Source organism: Pagrus pagrus, assembly GCF_965226575.1.
Source record: "Pagrus pagrus genome assembly, chromosome: 8".
Lineage (NCBI taxonomy): Eukaryota > Metazoa > Chordata > Actinopteri > Spariformes > Sparidae > Pagrus > Pagrus pagrus.
Window position 1 is genome coordinate 28,247,993 of NC_140192.1, and position 20,021 is coordinate 28,268,013.

Consider the following 20,021-nt stretch of genomic DNA (forward strand, 5'->3'; position numbering starts at 1 on the left):
GATCTAGGAGCTTGGGGACAGCTTGGGGACAGCTTGGGGACAGCTTGCTAACGTGTCACGGACGGCAGCTGAATTGCTGGCAGGCTAAATATCTGGATTTGTTGCCTCACCCAAATTCTTTTCTTTTTCCTCCCTGTGTTTTCACTGCAAATCAGCTCACAAACAACTCAGACCGCATGGATGGCATCATTCCCATGCCGCATGTGTGATCTTGTATTATTTGGCTCCCGTGCAAACCACAACAACTGCAAGACTGCTGATAACAAGGCAGGCAGTTCTGTAATGTGAACAGGACAGCAATCTTGACGACTTGGTTGGGTTTGGGCAAAAATTTTGGTTTGGGTTAAAATGACTACCCTTTTAAAGTGACTTCGGTCTCAAATGGACATACGTTATGTGACATAACTCACTTGGTATTGTAGTGAAGTAAATTACTGTTGATTTCTGTCTTTACACTGGACACAGAGAGCAGTCCTACGGTGACAGTCCTGGGCTTCTTTAATCCAACCGCCCATCCCAACCTCCTCCTAAGCAGAATTTGTCGCTCTTTATACTACTTCACCTGACTTCCTCCTTTGCTGCCATAATATTTACTACGACCACAAGAGGTCCCTGCCTAACAACAAATATAAATATTGGTTGTAGCAAGCGGCTTCCGCAGTCGACCTATAAAGCCGTTTTTCTGATAAGGATGGGCTGGATTACTGTGTAACATCATCACGTTTTTTTTCTTAGAAGTAAATTGACTTTTGTGTATACAATTGGATGAGTACCTCCTTAAATTTTTGTAAACTAGACAAATCTAAAAAATCGATCATTCTAAAGATGTTATATTCGTCAATTGGTCAGCATTAAGTAATGGTGGCTATTGACCTGATTGTAAACCTTTTTGGCTCTTTTGGCTCATTGTTGCACAGCAGTCCACCCCTGTGGTCAGCGGTCTGATCGAGACAGTGGACAGAGTGATGGAACATATGGTGACTAACCTGGAGCCCAGCCTGAACTCTCTCATCTCCCTTGGTGGAACGTCTTTTGTTGCAGGTCAGTATGCTGTCAGCTCTCCATGAGGTGACTCACTGTTTGTAGTTTGTGTGGACACAGTTGGGGCAGAAGGACATGGAGCATCCAGCTGACATCATTAGTTTTCTTATTCAGGGGGCAAATACGGGTCAGATAAGCAGTGGACACAGGTCTCTGTGGGTGTGGGTCTTCTTGTTTTTGTATAATAATTTTTTTCCCACTAAGCCTGCTCTCCCAAGAGTCCCCACACATCTTTCATCCACCCCTAATAAAACAGATGGGTCTTGTTGCTCGTTTCTCAGTCTGTTTTCATCAACAATTCTTGCTTTTCTAACCTCTGACCCCCACAGATTACTCTCTGATGAAATTTCCACAGAACTACAACCTGACGCATTACCGCTTCCCTATGCAGGGCAAGAGCTACATCTCTGTGCCTGGAGAGGCTTTTACCATGCAGTGTAAGTGAAAATATTACTAAATACAGTGCCATATCCTGATTGATACTGACATGACTGTCTGTTCACCCTGCTGCCACCCCGTATCCACTGCCGTACCACAACACAAGACTACAGAGCAGCTTCTTTCCTCAGGCCGAGAGACTTCTGAACTCATCCTCAACACTCCACCATGAATAGTTCATTTTTCTGACTTGATTGTTATTTACTAATTAGTCTGTATAGTAACGAAAATGTCTTGTAATTCCATCTTTTATTGCATAATGACAATTACATTAACCTTAAATCTTGAGGTAGACTTGTGGATTCTCCAGCCCAGTCGGCAGGCAATTAACATTTCTGCTATTTTTGACGAGGGACCATGGCGTTTCAACATTTGTAAGCGTGACACCACTGGATATTTGTAAGGAGACCTTGTGACAATTTCCAGCCGCGTTTGAGGCGACAAAACCGGGTGTGTTGTAGGAGACCTTGGGACATCTCCAGAGATGATTGCGGCGAAAACCGGGTGTTTTCAACGAGAATTCGGGACTATTTCCAGCTGTGGCTGTGGCGACAGAATTTAGTGTTTTTAAGGAGACCATGGGACATTTCCAGCCATGTTTGTGGTGACCAAAAAGTGTTTTTTGTGCCTTAACTTCACCAGAGCATAAACACAGCGTTGTCACAAGAGAGACAGAAAATTAAACTTAAACAAAGGTAAAGCTGCAAAAACATAGCGTGTTAACTTATCTGTGCTTTTGCAGAAACGCACTTAGCTGACATGGGGACTGGGTTGGGATTCTCTGTATAAAATGTAGTAGCTTCTCCAGGTTGAGTGTGAATCCTGCACATTGTCGTGCTCTGATTCTGCCAAGAGAAAATTGTCCAGCTGGGAGGCTCTTGTTATTGGTCGGTAATTTATTATACTAAGATTTAAGACCACTAACATAGCATACAGTGTAAGGACAGGAGTTCCATGAGAGCTTTTGTGTGACTTTATGGTGCGCCATAGAAATCCAGCTATGACTTTAATGTTGGCAGTTACCCTTTTATTCAAAACAGAAAGAATGAGAGAGAGAGCACTTTTTCTCCACTTTCCTCTGTCATTAAAAAGAATGGACAGAGTCAGGGGGAGCGGTAATTACGGCAGGCATTAAAACTCTGTTTGTTTGACTTTGTGTTCAGGTCAGATTCCCCTGGCTCCACCTGGCTGCTACAAGCACTGTGTTTTAGTATAATCACTGGAATAAACTGTTTTAATAATTCATTGAAGGACTGTTATCAGAAGTGGAAAAGATGTTATTGCTTGACACATTGGAGCCAGGACCAAATTAACTCTGAATACCTGGCTGTATGAAATGCTTCAAGGGGAGGTTTTATACCCTAATTTAGTAAAAAGCATGCAACACATTGGTGTGTTTGGATACTTTATTATATTTTTCCTTATTCTCTCTCTTCCTTATGAGTTATAACTGAGTTCTAGTGGGACTTAATGGAGGGCATTCTGTCGAAAGTATTTCTTGGAAAGCTCAAAACTCTCCTGCTACACATGTAATGCACATTTGTTTGAAATCAGCAAGCTTTTGTTGTCGCAGTCAGCGGGGCCCGGGCAGAGGGCCTTTGAAAGGAGGAACAGGACCATTAAGGGTTTCCTCCGATTTCATTGTTTATCTTGCAGTATTGAGGTGGGACCGAGCTGGATGATAGGTCAGATTAAGGGAGGGGGGCAGACCTTCTGTTCTCCTGGTGAAGTCATGCTGGTTTCATAAGATTTCCCATCATCCATGTGGTGGTACAGCCCTCTCCCTTTCACCCTTGTGTGAGTTTACGGTCGTCCCATTAGTCTGCCAGTGCCAGCGTGCAGTGGCAAGGCAGCGTTAATTAACTTCCCTTCTCTGTGGACATTTTAGCGGCATTGCTTTACATTCCCAGCCCACTGCCACGTTCAACTACTGTCTTCTTTTCCTCAGCTCAAACCACCATTGTTGGCCTCTTCTACCACAACATGCACAACTACTACAAAGAGATCAGCCCTGTCAAGACCAGGTAAGACGACGGGACGATTCTGAAAACTCAAAAATGAAAATTCAGTCATTATCTCCTCACCCCCATGCTGATGGAAAGTCGGGTGAAGTTTCGTGGTCCACAAAACATTTGAAAAACAAAACAGTGTTGCAGCGTTCTTCTAAAGAACTGAAGAAGCTAGGGACTTTTAAAATGTAAAAAAAACATAAAATGGCTCCATATAGCTCATCCGGCGTTATCCAATTCCCTGGAGGGCCTGAGATCCCAAACTGATTTGAAAAGTTGATGTTTACACCCTTTTTAAGCTGAAATCTTCACTGTGGGTGCTAAGCTAAAAGTGTTAGCGCAGCCCCCGTCTGATGTGGATGAATGAGCATGACCGTGACCAAAAAAGTTTTTTTTTTTTTTTTAATCTGTTTGGGATCTCAGGGCTTCAGGGTTCAATATTGAACAACTAATAGTTCAATAGTTAAAGCATGACATGACCACAGGACAAGAGGACACGGTTTTAAAAGTTGGTGAGAACATCTGTATGACGTTACTTCACCCAGGTACAGAGACAAACAACTACAACAGAACAGCTAGGAGGAGATTCGCCGTACATTAAATGTGAGTTGGACAATGGCGAAGGTTAAGTGGTCCAATGCGAGGCCAATTTGACTCAAAGCAGTGCCCTCTAGTGGTTGTATTGCATTACATCTATGCCAATGTGACAGAAGCATTGAAGTATGTGGGTAGTGACATCTATTTTCGGACATAGAGGGAGCATATATGAGCATTAAGCCTTAGCTATCAACTTGTCATTGAATTAAAACTCCTGTCTGGATGAGGACATGCTCTTCAACAGTAGGAAAATGAAGACTGACAACAAATGTGATATACCACCTCACTTCATTACATCAATTTGCCAATCTGAACCCTCACTCATATAACAGGCATGATGCACTATATCATGTAGACCCTAATCTCTCAAACGGAACAGAATACAACATATATGTAGTTACCATTAATTAAATCATTCAATTTCTCTCATTAGCCTGAGATATAAGATAATCTATTAAATAAATATCCACAAAAATACACCCCACCTCACACTAGCAAGCATAGCATAGAAATGTTCGCATCGACTGATTAGTTGACTATTGTTTTTTTTCTGCTCCAAACTATCCTTATTATCGGTCAGCCTTACTTTGTACTTCCTGTGTGGGGGGTCCACAAGAGCAAAGGCGCCCCTGCTTCCTGAAGCACGGAACGGCTGCCGCCTGGGGCCAGAGCCTTATCTGTCCTCCCGCTTATCTCTCATCTCACCACTCAACCTCCACTGACTGATACACCCTGCTATTAGCTTCACATATGTCTCAGTTAATGTCTCACCGCTGGACCAGCTTGTTCCACTGGTGCTGCAGTGTTTATTTTTACCAAATCTGGCATAGCAGCGATTAAGCAACTTGTTTTCCCCTCTCTGTACTTCAGGGAGGTTCAAGTACAAAGTGTAAAATATGTGACAGAACATTTGGAGATTGTTTTTTAATGTGTCCTGAGCTTCCTGACCCCTCTGTATTATGATAGAGAGGTGATGCTTGTGTGATCCCACTGTAACATATCAGATCGCCTTGAAAGACTACTGGTTGTCAGCAGGATTAATTATACAGACAGATGATCAAAGTCCCACTTAAATGCTACAACTCTGGGCCGGTGTGTAGCACTTATGTGTCTATGTGAGTGTTTCTGTCTGTATTGTTAACGTCACTCTTGACCTCTTTTTGTGTCTCTGACTCTCTGTCTTCTTGTCACCTTACTTTTCTTACAATAGGATGACAATAATCATCATCATTGATTAATCGATTAATTCCTTTTAATAAATGATTTAATTAAAGGTGTATTAACCAGACAATCAGAGATGGGCAGAAATACATCAAAAGTATCGTGTTACAAATTAGAAATACCTGCTTATTGGATATATTATACAAAGAGCTGTTAGAATAAAAATGAATAAAGTTTGCTACAGTGAATCTATGAATCAAATTTTTATAGGGTCCTGCACCTTAACATTTCCAGATATCGTATATTTAAAGAAACATTATGTAACTTTTTTAAACTTATAATAACAGCTTCAAAGTCATGTTGATGTTACAGTGTCTTGTAACAGGGTGAATGGTGTCTCTGTCTCAGCCCCCTATCACTTGTTCCTGCGTTATGTAACTTTAGTGAGAGGGTAGGATCACAGCGTTATATACATGTTCATGTCAACATACAAGTTTTTAACACATAACTTTGTTATGATGTAATGAGTTTTGTTTGTAGTTAGCACCTACGTTATATCTGACAAATTACAGACCTGGGCTGTGTATTACGACAGTGGTGTTGCACTCAAGAACTGTGAGTTCAACAATTTCTACATAATGTTGCTTTAAAAACATTGTAGACATTCTTTCAAGCTACTAACAAAAGCCTTCATGTCTGTATTCATAATTTTTTTAATTAAGAGAAGGGAATTAGAATTTAAGAGGGTTGTTTTTCTTTGAAATAAGCAAAGCGAGAACCAATGTTACATACACAGGTGAGGGAGTCAAACTATGGAATGGACTTAGACACATGACCATAAAACATATGTAATTATAATAATGTAATACATAATTCTCCAGCCTGTTATGTTTAAATGGACTCTAAATTGCCTGATGGAGGGCAGAAGTTGGTATTCGCCATTTCTTAAATGACCAGCTGAGGAACGCGGATTGTAGCCGAGCAGCACACCGGAAGGCCTAGGATGTCCTCTGCCCTCTGGAAATTGTGTGGCTCTTTGTCAGGTTTCAAAAAATCCTCAAAATGTAAAATGATTAAGGATACCAATTTAGGATTTAATTTATTTGATTGTTTCTTTGGTGTTGCTGATATTCTAGGTGATTCCAAGGATGCTATAGGATAGAAGCCAAAATAAGCCCTCGCCTTTTTCAGTTATTGATTGTGAGAAATTTGATATAATCTTTGTTTCTATGATAAAAAAAAGTCATATATCAAAATGAAGAGAACATTTAAAAAACTGATAATATTACATATTTAGCCATTAAGTAGCCTCAGCACAGGTTGAATTTTGTTGGATGACAACAGATGGAGTCCCGCGATTAAAATTAAGCAATTATTTGATGTTTTTTTAGTTTATCATTCAAGTAACTCAGGGTTTACTTTATCTCTTCTTTTAACTCCAAATACAACCTACTCTGATTTTGCATCGAACAAAGAGCTTATAAGAGGATAAAACTGTTTTCTATCAGTAAAACTTCCTACATATTTTATATATTTTTAATGATTAACAGATAGTGAATTGTTACGGCAGCTGACTATCAATGGAAGATTTAATTTGCATCCCTGTCTATTATATTCTGTCTCTTAGGATAAATGAAGCAGCTGATTTCAAGGATCATAAGATCCAAGTAGCGAGCTGTCTAATCTCCCTGAAAGTGGAGCCTTCACCGGCCCTGTCAGTCAACCTCTCTGGAGCTCCACTCATCAAGATCGTCCTCACCCATGTCCTGGTAAGAATCAACACACACATGTCCCAGTTTCTCCTCATTTGACTCATGTCATTATCAGCCTTCTACTTTCTGTGTGAGTCAGTCATACTGGGAAGTTGGAGTGCTTTTTTGCTGTTGCCGGACACAGTTGTTGAGTGTGAGACGCCCACCTTATCAGAGGAAAGAGGGCCACGGTTTGCCTGTGGCTACAGTAGCCGCCGGATCCACCCCATGAAATCTGTCAGCTCTATTTTTGGCGTTCTCTTATGTAAGAAGATGAGTGTCTATCACTGACAGAGCAGGCCCTGTGCAGCTGGGCACTCACTAGCACAGAGAGAGCAAAGCATATTTTGGTTTTCATTAGCTTGCCTAAATTTTTCCTCACGGAGCATGTGGCTTCCAGAAAGCAAACTGATTATGGACATTTGAACTGCAGGCTCAGGGCACTTTGAAAGGAACAATAACTTTCTTTTATGAACAACATATTTTTTCTTTGCTGCTTTATGGCGGGGGCCGTGCCAGTTTTCCATGGGAAATGCAGTTGAAGCTCATAATGAAAATTAACACTAAAATGTGTATTGCATTAGCTTGTTTCCCTGTAAACTCAGAGATGTGGCAGTGGACTTCACATGCATGTATGGTTTTTTTTCAATTTTCTGCACGTTGATGGGATTTTGAAACCATTCTTTTCACCTGAATAACTGTGTTAAAAGTCAATAGCAATAGCAGTCAATAGCATTATTTTTTATTCTCTATTCAGCACAAGGACAATACAGAAAACAAAAAAAGAGTCATTCACAAAAATAGGGATACAATTTAACAGCATTCGTTAAGATAATGCAACATTATCAAACACAAACAGCAGACAACAGAAATACCTTCATATTGCAAATCAAGAGAAAAAAATGTTTTATAAAACAAAATAAATAACAAAAATGGAGACAAAAGAGCAAGGAAATCTGTTAGAAGGCATGGACCGAGATATGTATCTAAACAGTTTTTTCACTTTTCTGTTCTTTTCTCCTTGTATTACGGCAACTTAAAGGAACAGTTCACCCAAAAATGAAATTTCAGTCACTTCTCACCCCAATGCATATCCAAAGTCGGGTTAAGTTTCATAGTCCACAAAACATTCCTGGAGCTTCACGGCAAAACAGTGTTGCAGCATTCTCCTAAACAATTGAAGTAGCTGGAGACTTGTTTTAAAACAGTAAAAAAGATCCAAAAAAACATAAATGGCACAAATGTTTTGTGGACTGTGAAAATTCAGAGATGACAATGTTAAGGGTAACGCATTACAAAAGCACTATGTTACAGTAATATATTACCTTTAGCATAATGGAGTAATATTACACGTTTTAATAGGATTTGTGGTAATATACCTACAGTTACTTAGCCAAGGAACGCGTTACCACCTGAAAAGATAATAAAGACCCTACAGGTTGCTGGCAGCTTGTTAAAGCTCATCATGAGACGTGTAACTATATAAATGTCTTAACTTTTTTCAATATGATCATGTTATACATGGTTAGATCTATTATACTCTCCACAATTCAGTTGCTCAGTTCATTTAACAGAAACCAGAAGATAATAATATTAATTCATTCAGATAAGTGGTGACTCCCTACCTTTGAAGCAGTCATAAAGTCCTAATTTGTGTCCTTAACCTTGATAATTTGTATTCCTTTTGTCCGTAAGGGTCCACTGATCAAAAGAATCAAAAAGGGCTTTTCATCAAATTAATCCAAGTTGTGAATATTGTCCTGTGAGCTCCATCGCTCCCTGTCTGCTAACTCTGCTCGTCAAAGAAAAACATAAATTCCTTCTACAGGAGACATATTTTCTATTCTTCCTGCCTGGTGCCGTTGTATGTTTGTTTTCTTTATGTTGCTGCTTACAAAATGACAGAGCCCCCATGTTTCTCTGTTTAGTTTTGTTTAGTTTTTTCCCAGATCAGCCATAGCGAGTATTGCAAGTGCTCTCAGTTTGGAAGTCAGCTATGCCTGGTCAGGTCTGTTTTCGAAACGCAGCTGAACTCAAAACAACAAACTGATGATAAACAATACGTTTTGAATGATAGTCAAAGGTTTTATCGTCAACAGAGACCAGGATAATCTGAGGCTATAGAAGCAAAACAATATTACCCTCTTCCATTTGTATAATGCCCAGCAAAACGCAAGTAGTGTAACCCATTACTCTGTACAAGGAAATGTATTACTTTCAAACGATAGTAACTAGTAAGATGCAATACATTACATTTTGGAAGTAACTTGACTTGAATTTACATTTTTTGTTGAACTGTTCCTTTGAAGTAGTAAGCGAAATTTTACACACTGTACACATAAATTATGTCAGTGTAACTAAATGAGGGTTTGTTATATGACAGCCAATTATCCAGTAGCATTAATAAGGCACTTAACAAAACCAGCCGACTAAACCAGAACAGTGTAGTTCTGTTTACTTTACAAGTTTTACAAGCGTGATTCACTTTCTTCTGAAGTGAATTACCAATACATTTTTTTTCTCCTCACACATAAATTAAACCCAGGCAGCTTCATGAAACCATGGCAATATTTATTTGTTTGCCTTCATTTCCCTGGTGAAATAAATGTTTATGCTGCAATTATCTGGCTTGGTTCCTGTGACAATGATTACTGTGTTTGTTTGAGCTGACACCATGGGAGAGGGCTTATAATCTCCCTTGTTATAGGAGTGCTGGAGATGCTCAGCAGCTCTGCTGTCTGTTGAATCGAGGTGTTTCTATTTCTGTTCGCCTTTATCTCTGATGCAAGGTAAAATCAGGTTTCTTACATTCTTTCCTCTCTAGCACATTACAAATAAGCTATTATACTTATTACTAGCACATACTGATTGGAACGCACCATGCAAGCTCTTTTCAACTTAACTAAGGCTGCATAGCTCGGACGATGATTTATATTTAGGAGCTGCAACGTAATTTGGCACGCAGCGATTTTGGCTCCTACAAAAAGGATTGTTTTGAAATAACTGGTTTGCTGCACAGACCTGGAGCTGGTTTTAGTCAAAAAAGTGACTATTTTTGGAGTTTTAATGTGTTTGGCACCTGATGGATAATAATCACCTCCCTCGCTTGGAGGCAGAGAGGGCAGCTCACACACAGTATGTGGCAGACCTTTTCCATCATTGTTTACGTTGCTCTTTACTGTCTGCACAAGTTAAACCTCAAAGATGTCCTCACATGGCACCGGTTCAGTGGCTGGGAGTTAGTTGATTTGCAGCTGACCTCTCTGTTTATCCTCAGAAACAAGACAAGCACCCAGTAACTTCATTAAAACCTCAACCTGGGAGGACTGAGTGTGTCAGCCTCCTCATCTGTCTTTTCATGCTGTCATGGTTACAACAAGGCCAGTGTGCCGTCTCTTGTACTGTACAAACAATCACCTACTGTCATGGCTCGGACCCAAGTGTCATCCATTTTCACTACCTGACACCTGCCATGATAAAATGGTTTTACGGTGGATTAATGGAGCCACAGACTTGTAAAGAAGCGTGAGGTCACGCCATTCCCAGCTGACTCAGTCAGATCCGAGGTCCCGCCATCACACATTATGTGGCATAACGGAGCAGGTTTGATACCCAGACAAGGTGTTATCAAGGCTGCTGGAGGCCCACATGCTTTCTCACGCCATTCGGCCGGGTGTTGATTGGACCCTGGCTCCATCAGTGATTTATTACAGCTGTCTAACTGAAGGGGAGAAGAAGGGAAGAAAAAGGAGGGTGGGAAGCGTTGGGGTCTGCAGTTAAACATTAATACATACATAAAAAGGCCGAAACCTTCTCCATGTCCTCTTTTTTCCGTCAAAGCATCACACTGCTGGTATGAGATGAATGAATGGAAAGATTGATTTCATGAGCAGGCGATTTATGGGGTCAAAACTGAGAGGATTTAAAAAACAGATCTTGACAAGAGGGCCTGACTTTACAGGCTCATAAAGCAGAATGTCAGTTTGGCAGCTCCATAAGAAGAGCCAAGGCAAGGGTGGAACAGAGTGGCAGCACTGGAAGAGCGCTGGTGGTCTGTATTTGTCCCTCAGTTCACTTGTATAATAAGTTTTATATATGATTATGATATGATATGAGTATGTAGGCTTTAGTAGCTTTATAAATGCATCATTTCACTGCACAACAGCTGTTAGCATAGATTATGATGTCATCAACGGCTGTAATTTGTTGTCCTTGTTGAGTTAACCACTGGTAGTCAAGAATTAAAAAAAAAAAAAATGCATAAAAGGGTCACATGTTGGGAGCGTGACGAATCAGGGAAGGACATGACTGATAAGAACCAATCAGGAAGCTAACATGGGTGTTGGTGTCATTGTTTCCAAAAGTCACTCAACTCAGCAGCTTTTGCAAAAAGCTCCATTGTAAGGATCTGAAACGCCGGAGGAGCGCGGACACTAGGCGTTAATGTACCAGAAGTTGTAGCCTTTGAACTACAGATCATTACCTTTAAAGAAATTCTTTGTCACTTTATCATTTGCCTTTTGCTAGAGTGTTAGATTAGAAGATTGACAACTTTCTCATATGTGTATGCTAAATATACGGCTATGGCTAGCAGCTGGTTAGCTTAGCTTATTTTAAACACTGGAAACAGTGGCCCTAATGACTCTGAAACTCAGAGCTCACACGTGTCCTTAACGACTCTGTAAGGACACTCCCACACAGTTTAAAAGCCTGCAACGCCCCTCCAGTTAGTTAGAACTGAAGAAGCCTCTTGAAACATCTTCAACAAACTGAAACAAGTCCAGTTGCCTTCAAAAGAGCACTTAGAATTACCATGACCTGGATGACTGAGAACCTTCATCAACACTGGAAACAGGGTGAAACTGCCAGCCTGGCTCTGTACAAAGTAAACTAAAACAAAATCCCCCACCAACCCGGCCAACAAGCTTGTACATTCTGCGCGTGCATGAGGGAAAATACCTTTCTGCGGGTAAATATAAATCGTTGTTATGATTAAGCAGCATTTTTAAACACCACTCTTGCGAGTATAGACACTTTTTATCGAGAATATGTCCAATAAAAAGTTTTATATTACACTGGTGAAGAGGAAGAGGAGAAAAATAAGGAGAAACCACACTAAATGGGTGAAATCATAGATACTACATCAACACGCTCAAGGGGCTTTCCCTTTTGTTTTCCATTTTCTTTTCTTACCTGAACAGCCAATCAGAGCGGTTTCTCTGCCGCCAATTCTATAAAGCCCCCGCAAAGGGCCAACTAATGCCAATGATGCAAGATACACCACAACGACTAGAGCCATGAACGCAATTCCTTACAGTCGACCGTCAACCCGGTGTGTCAGGGACTTTAAAGCTGCACAGAGCCGATCGACACAGGCAGGAAGTCAATTTTCTAAATATAACACCCTGTGACACCTATAGGCTACAATGCAAGGAAAGTCAGGAAAAAAACAAACATAAACACAACTGAAACAGTCACAAATACATCGGTACCATATGAAAACTATTTTAGAGATTATAATGCAGAAAAAGATGCTTGAGGTGATTTATAATAATTAAATTCCCAGTGACATTCACTGTTTCAGTTCAGTAATGTCATTTTAGAAAGTTAAGATAGTTAAACTTTAAAATATCCTGCCTTCGTTACCTATCTTTGTCACTGTGTTTAATAATGGTATTGACTTCGGCCCAAAAATGTAGTGTTGTTCTGGCTCTACTACTCACCTATGGTTGAAGTAGAAAAATCTTTTCTACACACACTGAATAATTGCATGATTTTTTGGGCTAACAACATGATCACTGAATTCATCATTTCCACTTTCTGAGGTTACATTACCGTTACTCTTTCAACCCAAATAACAACCAAGTGACTGGACTGAAAAACTGTTGTGACTAAGTTTTCTGTGCAGCTGTATTCATCGGTTCCCACCCAAAATTTAAGGAACATGTAGGAGCATGTGGTGGGAACTGAGTAAAGAGGTCAGGGGCAGAAAGGATCAACTGGGTGGTTTGTGTTAACAAAGACATCTAGACTTGTCGGAGCTTCCTATACGTGTGGAAAATAATGGATTAATTGTTCAGCAGCTTTGATAATAAACACGCAAAGGTTACTTAACGCTCTGTAGGCCGGTGCTGGTATCAGTCCTTTCTGCCACAATAATAATCGCTCTTTATTGCAAGTCTTTTTATAACTCCCAGCACACGCCCAGCTTAAACCTTGTGGGCAAAATCTCTCCTCCGTCTCTCTCTCGTTCTCAAACACCCACACCCATCCTTACACCAACACACATACAAATACAAGCCGTGTGAGCCAACATACTGATCAATCACAGATGGAGCCATTTCTCTCTTGCCAAAAGATTTAGTTTCCCTCAGGGCCCCTCCCACAACACCCCCTTTCTGTCACCCCTCCAACCTCGACCACCACCTCTCACTTTGCTCTGAACAGAGCAGAGCTTATGTCAAGCAAAAAGAAAAGGTCCTGCTGTTGATTCTGTCAAGATGCAAAATCTTAATTTTTTACCCTCCTGTGCTGCCATAGAAAAGTCTTTCTATGGCAGCACAGGAGGGTAAAAAATGATTTAGAGCTTGTGAAAAGGCAAAAAGAATTTCAGTTCCTGCAGTTGTTGCAGCATCAAGAACGTTTTAGCTGTCCTACAGTAAGGTGATGTAATTTTCTGAACAGACTGTTCCACTTGTTAAACACTTACCCTCTTAGTCATTATAGACACATTACTGAAAAATCTCACTGTGTTAATATTTTGTGAAAGTACCAATAGTCATCCTTATAATACTGTTGCATTATCGAGATTAAAGAATTTGTTGTTTGATAAAAAGATAAAAAGATTGAGATGTATATCTTGTATCGCGTTATATTCTAAAGATTTTGCACTGTTATTTAAATGCCATATCTCCCAGCCCTTTGTTTCTTTGTTTTAGTCAGGAACATGTACTCGTGCTAGCTACAGCAGCTAGGAAGAAGTGTTATTTTTTCTGCAAAAAACTTAAATGAACCCAACTGAATTAATCATTTTATTCATTAATTCATATTCTGCTGCTTATGCAAGTCCAGGTTGAATTGCTTTCATCACAAGTTATGACCGAGAAATACTGAAAGAGGCGCATTCTTGGACGATTTGTCTAAACCTAACCCAGATGAATCTGCAACCAATTTCACAAGTGATTAATCATTTATGTCATTTTTCAACATTCAGCTACTCAAATATGGGTATTTTCTGCTTTCATAATGTTCTATGATAGTAAACATAAAAATGGTTGGGTTTTGGCTTCTTAATCAAACAAAACAAGTTGTGTCCTTAAAGTGATATGAAGCAACAAGGTCATCTTTAGAAAACTGTGATTGTCAAAACTGAGCTAAGATTTGTTTTACTGTTTTCTGATGTTTTTACAGACCAAATTATGTATGAACTGATAATGAAATTAATCTTTGGTTTCAGTCTTAATAGGACATGCCCATCTGAATAAGTTAAACTGTAACTCCTACCTGTTTTACGATCATACTCCAGTGTGATCGTATTAAATTGAACTCTTGGAGAGCCCTCTTTTGTGAACTTCTGAGTAAGATTTAAAGCAGCAAGTTTAAAAAAGAAAAGTCCGTTTAATGTGGTCCTTATGACTATGAAGGAAGTAACAAAATTCATGATTGGAGCTTAAAAGCATGTTAATGTGTAACATCAGTATCGCACACAGTGTGGGAACTTTGAGTTTCACAGTTTTTTGCTTCAGTAAACAGATGTTCACAAAACAAGTTTTTATTTTGACATTCTCAAATGTGAACAAAGTGAGATAAAATGTTAGAAAAAAGCTGGTAAAAAATGTCACTGTCTCCCAAAGCCTAAGATTGTGTCCTCAACCCAAAGATATCCAGTTAACTGTCATAGAGGAGGAGAGAAACCAGAAAATATTCACATTTAAGAAGCAGGAATCAAAGAATTTTGACTTTTATACTCAATACTCATGGTTACAACAGATGAATATATTTATCACCCTATTTTCCACATTAGAATTTCTCTACAGCCCTTAACTTCTGAGTGCAAACATGTTTCTAGAAACAGACCAGAAACCAGAGAAATATTTTAGTGGCCTCATATGAAAGCCTTTGGGAATTGAACACATGTGAATTTATGCATGGAGAACCTCTCCTGCTGTCATGTGAGTTTAGTTCTAAAAGGAAAAATAGCTTGTTGTATGTGTTGTTTTGTAGTAAAATCCACAGTGCAGTGTTTCTGTGAATGTCAACCACTCAACAAAACAAAAACAACTCTGTAATTTCTGGTTGTTTAAATGTCCCCAGTTGTCCTCACACCCTACGTACCTCTCAACACGTCTCGTTGTTTTCTATGTTCATCTCAGATACTGAGCTGAGACCACAGCTGCATGTCTTATTACATTTCCCCTGACAGCATGATCTCACTAAAGGCCAGTTGTGTTACTCCACATTCTGCATGTGGATCAGATGAGATCTGTACTCCATCAGAGTCGCAGGTTGTGTCAGTCAGATGCTTTAATATATTGACCTTAAAGTGGTTCAACAGGCAGGTTTTTCTCAAACTCCAGGTCAAGTTTTGAGCTGTGGTTGGTCTTTTTGAGCCTGCTGGACTGAGTAAAGTGACACCATACCTCAGTGTGCTTTCCCAGACATACTTGCAATAAAGTGTTTCCTTCCCTGCCTAAATTTAACAGCAGTGTAGCGTTTGAGAAATGCATGGATGGCCTCTGTTGTTATGCAGAACAATTTAGTCATTGTAAAAACCTGGCCCCACCCCAGCCAGCCTTTCTGTTGACTCAGATTTTATCACGTTCACTTACTGTACACACGATGATGGAAGCTCTGAATAATGTTTTGAGACTCTGCTGGCAGCTGCACTGTTAAAAACTGATATCTATACCAAATTGAGAGAGTACAGTCCAAATTACACCCTGGCTTGCTGCGCTCTCAAATATTTGGAACGTTTGAGGGAAAAGCAGAGGATTGCTTACTTATGCACTCACACTGTTCTGTAATTTTTTTGCTGCTTTTTAAATTTAGCACAACCAAAGCCTGTATTTAGACTTCTTTGCTCCTTTGCTCTTGTGGCTGGATATTGTCATACCAGTGCTGGGTGGAATGTGTGGGTGTGTGCAGGACTTTTTTCTACAAATGATATTTCATATTAAGTCAAGGTCCATTCTTGAGCCCGTTATGTGGCATTCAACTGCATCTCATGTTCTCACACTAGTATAATGCTCTGGAAAAAGCTCTTAAAATGACTAAAACTACTGTTTCCCTAAAGGTTCTTTATTCTTTCGACCAGAACTTGGATCAGATTTGATTCTGCTGTGACTGAAAGTTATATATCTCCATTTAAGTTTGTTTACAGTACCCTACTGTTGAACTGATTTCACTGCAGCATGCTTTATCTGAATCAGAATCATAAATACTCTATTGATCCCCGGGGGAACATTGGGTATGTAACAGTTGCTCTTCTGGAATAAAAATATCACACTATAGAGAGAAAAGTTTGTGGAACTAACAAGGAAAATCAGTATGAATGCATTCTCCTGTGTCTCCTTGTCATTGTATTGCTCTGTTTGTACAGCAAAGGATGCAGTCATTGTCATGAAAGCCCTACTCTGCCTCTGATTGGTTGGCTTTGTCGGTCTGTTTTCTGTACTTGACTGTGTAACTGTTAGAGTACATTCAGACCAAATCCGGTGGTGCAGCGTTTCCTCACAGGTGGTGGGAGGGTCACTCCATGGTCCGTGTGTGTGATGTGTTGGGAACCCCGCTGATCAGTCCGCCGAAAGGCGAAGCTGCTGTATTGGTGCAACGAGTGACTGTTTGTCCTCACTGATGGATTAAAAATAACAGCAAACAACTAGGATGCGAGGCAGAAAATTACAGTGTGTTTTAAACTGGGGCACAAGACCAAACAGAGTGATCATAAGTAAAACATCACGCTACACAGAGAAATGTTCTGTCTGTAGCATTTAGCCATGCTAAATAACATAACACTATTTTACTCCGCCTCTGATCTGCTGTCCTGCCTTTGCCACAATAGGTTTAGCATGCCAGTCCAACAGTGATGATCGGCATCCACGGATGTGTTTTAAATTGGTGTACAAAGCCAAACTGAGTGAATACACATGACACACTACATTACAATCCACTGTGGTTTCAGTCGTAAATGCTGCGAGTCTTTTCACCAGCTTTTGTGATTAGCCACCGCAACGTGATCTCGGCCTGTGTTTCTCCGAAAGATGAGTCAGCTTTAACTTTTTCACCGCAGCCGGCTGCCCTTTTTCCGGAGCCCCCTGCGGCATGCACCACCCCAGCCAAAACGGACTTACTTCATTAAAGTGAATGGGAAAACCTGTGCTTTCGCTGCGCCACCTGCAGGCCTGTTCTCGGCTGTCCTCCTGTGTAACCTCCACCTTGATGCCCTGTTTGTCCCCCAGTATAATCAGAGGGAGGGATTGCTACTGGATACCGGCTGTTGTAATGTTTTGTAATTGTACATATACCAATGGCGACATTTTACGCATGCACAAGTGATGGCTGGCTACTTTTATTATACTATAGAAGGAAGGCAGAAATACATCAAGTAAAAAGTAAAAACAAATTGTATATGAATAAAAAATGCTGTACACATCACATTTATTATTAAAGGACATTGTTCAAGTCATTTTTTTCTCTTTTTTGGGAAATATTGTGATGAATATCTTACCTTATATATCTTATCTTATCTTTGGACCATATATTGTGATGATATTGGACCATGAGTTTTTGGTATCATTAAATCCCTACTGTTCAAGGTACAAGGTAAATTTATTTTTCATTTTTGAACAAGGGTTTAAATAATAATAATAATAATAATAATAATAATAATAATAATAATAATAATTTGAGTCCTGCTATATATATATTTTAGTGTTGAGTGTTGTTGTTGAGGATGAGTTTCTTTGAGTCTCAAAGCCTGAAAAGGAAGCAGCACCGTAATCTGGTGGTATGGCAGCGGATACTTATGTATCTTTTGCAAGATGGCAGCAGGACAGACTGTGGCTGGGGTGGGTGATGTCTTTAAGTATCCTGTGGGCTCTGCGTAGACACCTCACTTCACCGGTGTCACTGATGCCTTGTAGATGGTATCAATGATGCTCTGGGCAGTTTTAACCACCCGCTGTAGAGCCATCCTGTCCTGGGCTGTGCACGAACCATGCCAGTTTGTGATGTTTCCAGTCACGATGCTTTCTTTTGGTCCTCTCTAAAAGTTGACCAGAATCTTGCTCCAGAATTTAGACTTCCTAAGTTTCTGTAGAAGTAGAGCCTTTTCTAACCAGGGTGTTGATGTGTGATGACCAAGATAGATTCTCAGTGATGGTAATTCCAAGGAACCTATAACTGTTCACCTGATCCACCTCAGCTCCACTGATGTAGACAGACGTGTGTGTCTTTGCCTCCTTTTTAAAATCAACAATGAGCTCCTTGATCAGAGCTCCTGTGACTAGGAGGTGGCTGAGCACACAGCCCTGGGGGGCTCCAGTGTTGAGCACTAACACAGAGGAGGTGTGACTGCCAATCCGAGTGTTAAGTTTTCCAATCAGCTTCATAGGTAAGATTGTGTTGAATGCTGAGCTGAAGTCAACAAAGAGCATCCTGATGTAGCTGTTCTTATTCTCCTGGTGTGTGATGACTGAATGAAGGGCAGTAGAAATGGCTCTGTGAATCTGTTGGTTCTGAAAACATACTGGTGAGGGTCCCGGCTGGCAGGGATGTTGTCTTTAATGTGCTGGAGAACCAGTTTCTCATAGCACTTCATCAGGATGGGGGTGAGAGCCACAGGGCGGTAATTTTTAAGACTAGGTACAGGAATGATGATGGCTGTCTTGAGACAGGAGGGAACTCTTCTGTTATAGTGAGATGTTAAAAATGTAATGATCAGCTAGCTGATCAGCACATGTTTTCAGTACATGGCCAAGTATATGAGCATCTTTATTTACAGTATATTCACTCTCAACAGGATTTGTCTCACATCCGCTGTGGTTACAGACAGTGGCTGGTCGGCTGGAGGCGGAGAAGACTTCACAACTGAGTCTATGTTGAGACAAACATAAAATAGTTTGTTGAAACAAACATAAAATGTGTTCAGCTCATCCGGCAGTGTGGTCTCACACATGATGGGGACGCTCCTGCTTTTGTAGCCTTTGACATTTTGAATCACCTGCTTCACAGCTTTAGTGCTGTTGGTGTTGCAGTCCCTCTCCAGGCTCTGCTGATGTCTCCCACTTGCCTCCTTGATGCCAGCTTCCAGTCTTGCTTGTATGCTTCCTTGTCATCTGACCGAAAGGCAGCTTTTTTGGCTCTGAAAAGAGCCCTCACCTCTCAATACATTCAAGCCTTATGGTTGGGGAATGATCTTACTCAGGCTGGGGGGTTAGTCGGGGTTTTCTATCATCACTGAATTTAAATCCAACTTTTTGCCAAACAGACACTTTTGTTTTTCGCTTTGAGAATAAATCATCCGCCATCGTCTTGTCAGTCAGCTCTCCTAACTCTCTCCATGCTAAAAGCTGAATGTGACTCCTGTTACTCTGTGCTGTGACTCTGCTGCTGGCCCTGCTGCTGCACAGAGTAGACACCTCCAGCATTAAGTAATCATAGCGTCTGCTGTGTTTTGAAAATTCATATTATTCCATGCCGCAGACATCTTTGTCTTTGCATCAGTAATTCGGAAAAATCCACTGTCCATCCACTTGAATTGCGTTTGAGCACCAAGCATTATTTATGTAGGCACATAAATCCTCTCACCGGAGTCCTGTCGGCTCTGAACAAGGTCTGCCCATCCAGTGAAATAGTTTAATCCGGGATGTTAAGGGTTAACCACGTCTCTGTGAAGATATGCGCACAGCAGTCTCTGATTTCCTTTTGCTGAGTAAGCCTGAGTTGCACCATATCCATGCTCCTGTTCTCTGACTGGACATCAGCCATAAGAAGACCATACAACCAGTAGAGGCCACTGCTCAGA

General features: G+C 40.5%; 1 protein-coding gene across 1 annotated transcript in view; it reads left to right on the forward strand.

Moving 5' to 3' along the window:
- The window catches only part of adgrd1 (adhesion G protein-coupled receptor D1), a 46,685-nt gene that overhangs the window by 10,096 nt on the left and 16,568 nt on the right, over nt 1-20,021 (forward strand). Inside the window, exons 10-13 of the mRNA XM_084360826.1 lie at nt 918-1,041; nt 1,371-1,478; nt 3,428-3,503; nt 6,874-7,015. Of these exons, the coding sequence (XP_084216952.1) occupies nt 918-1,041; nt 1,371-1,478; nt 3,428-3,503; nt 6,874-7,015 (450 nt within the window). The remainder of the gene's footprint in view (nt 1-917; nt 1,042-1,370; nt 1,479-3,427; nt 3,504-6,873; nt 7,016-20,021) is intronic.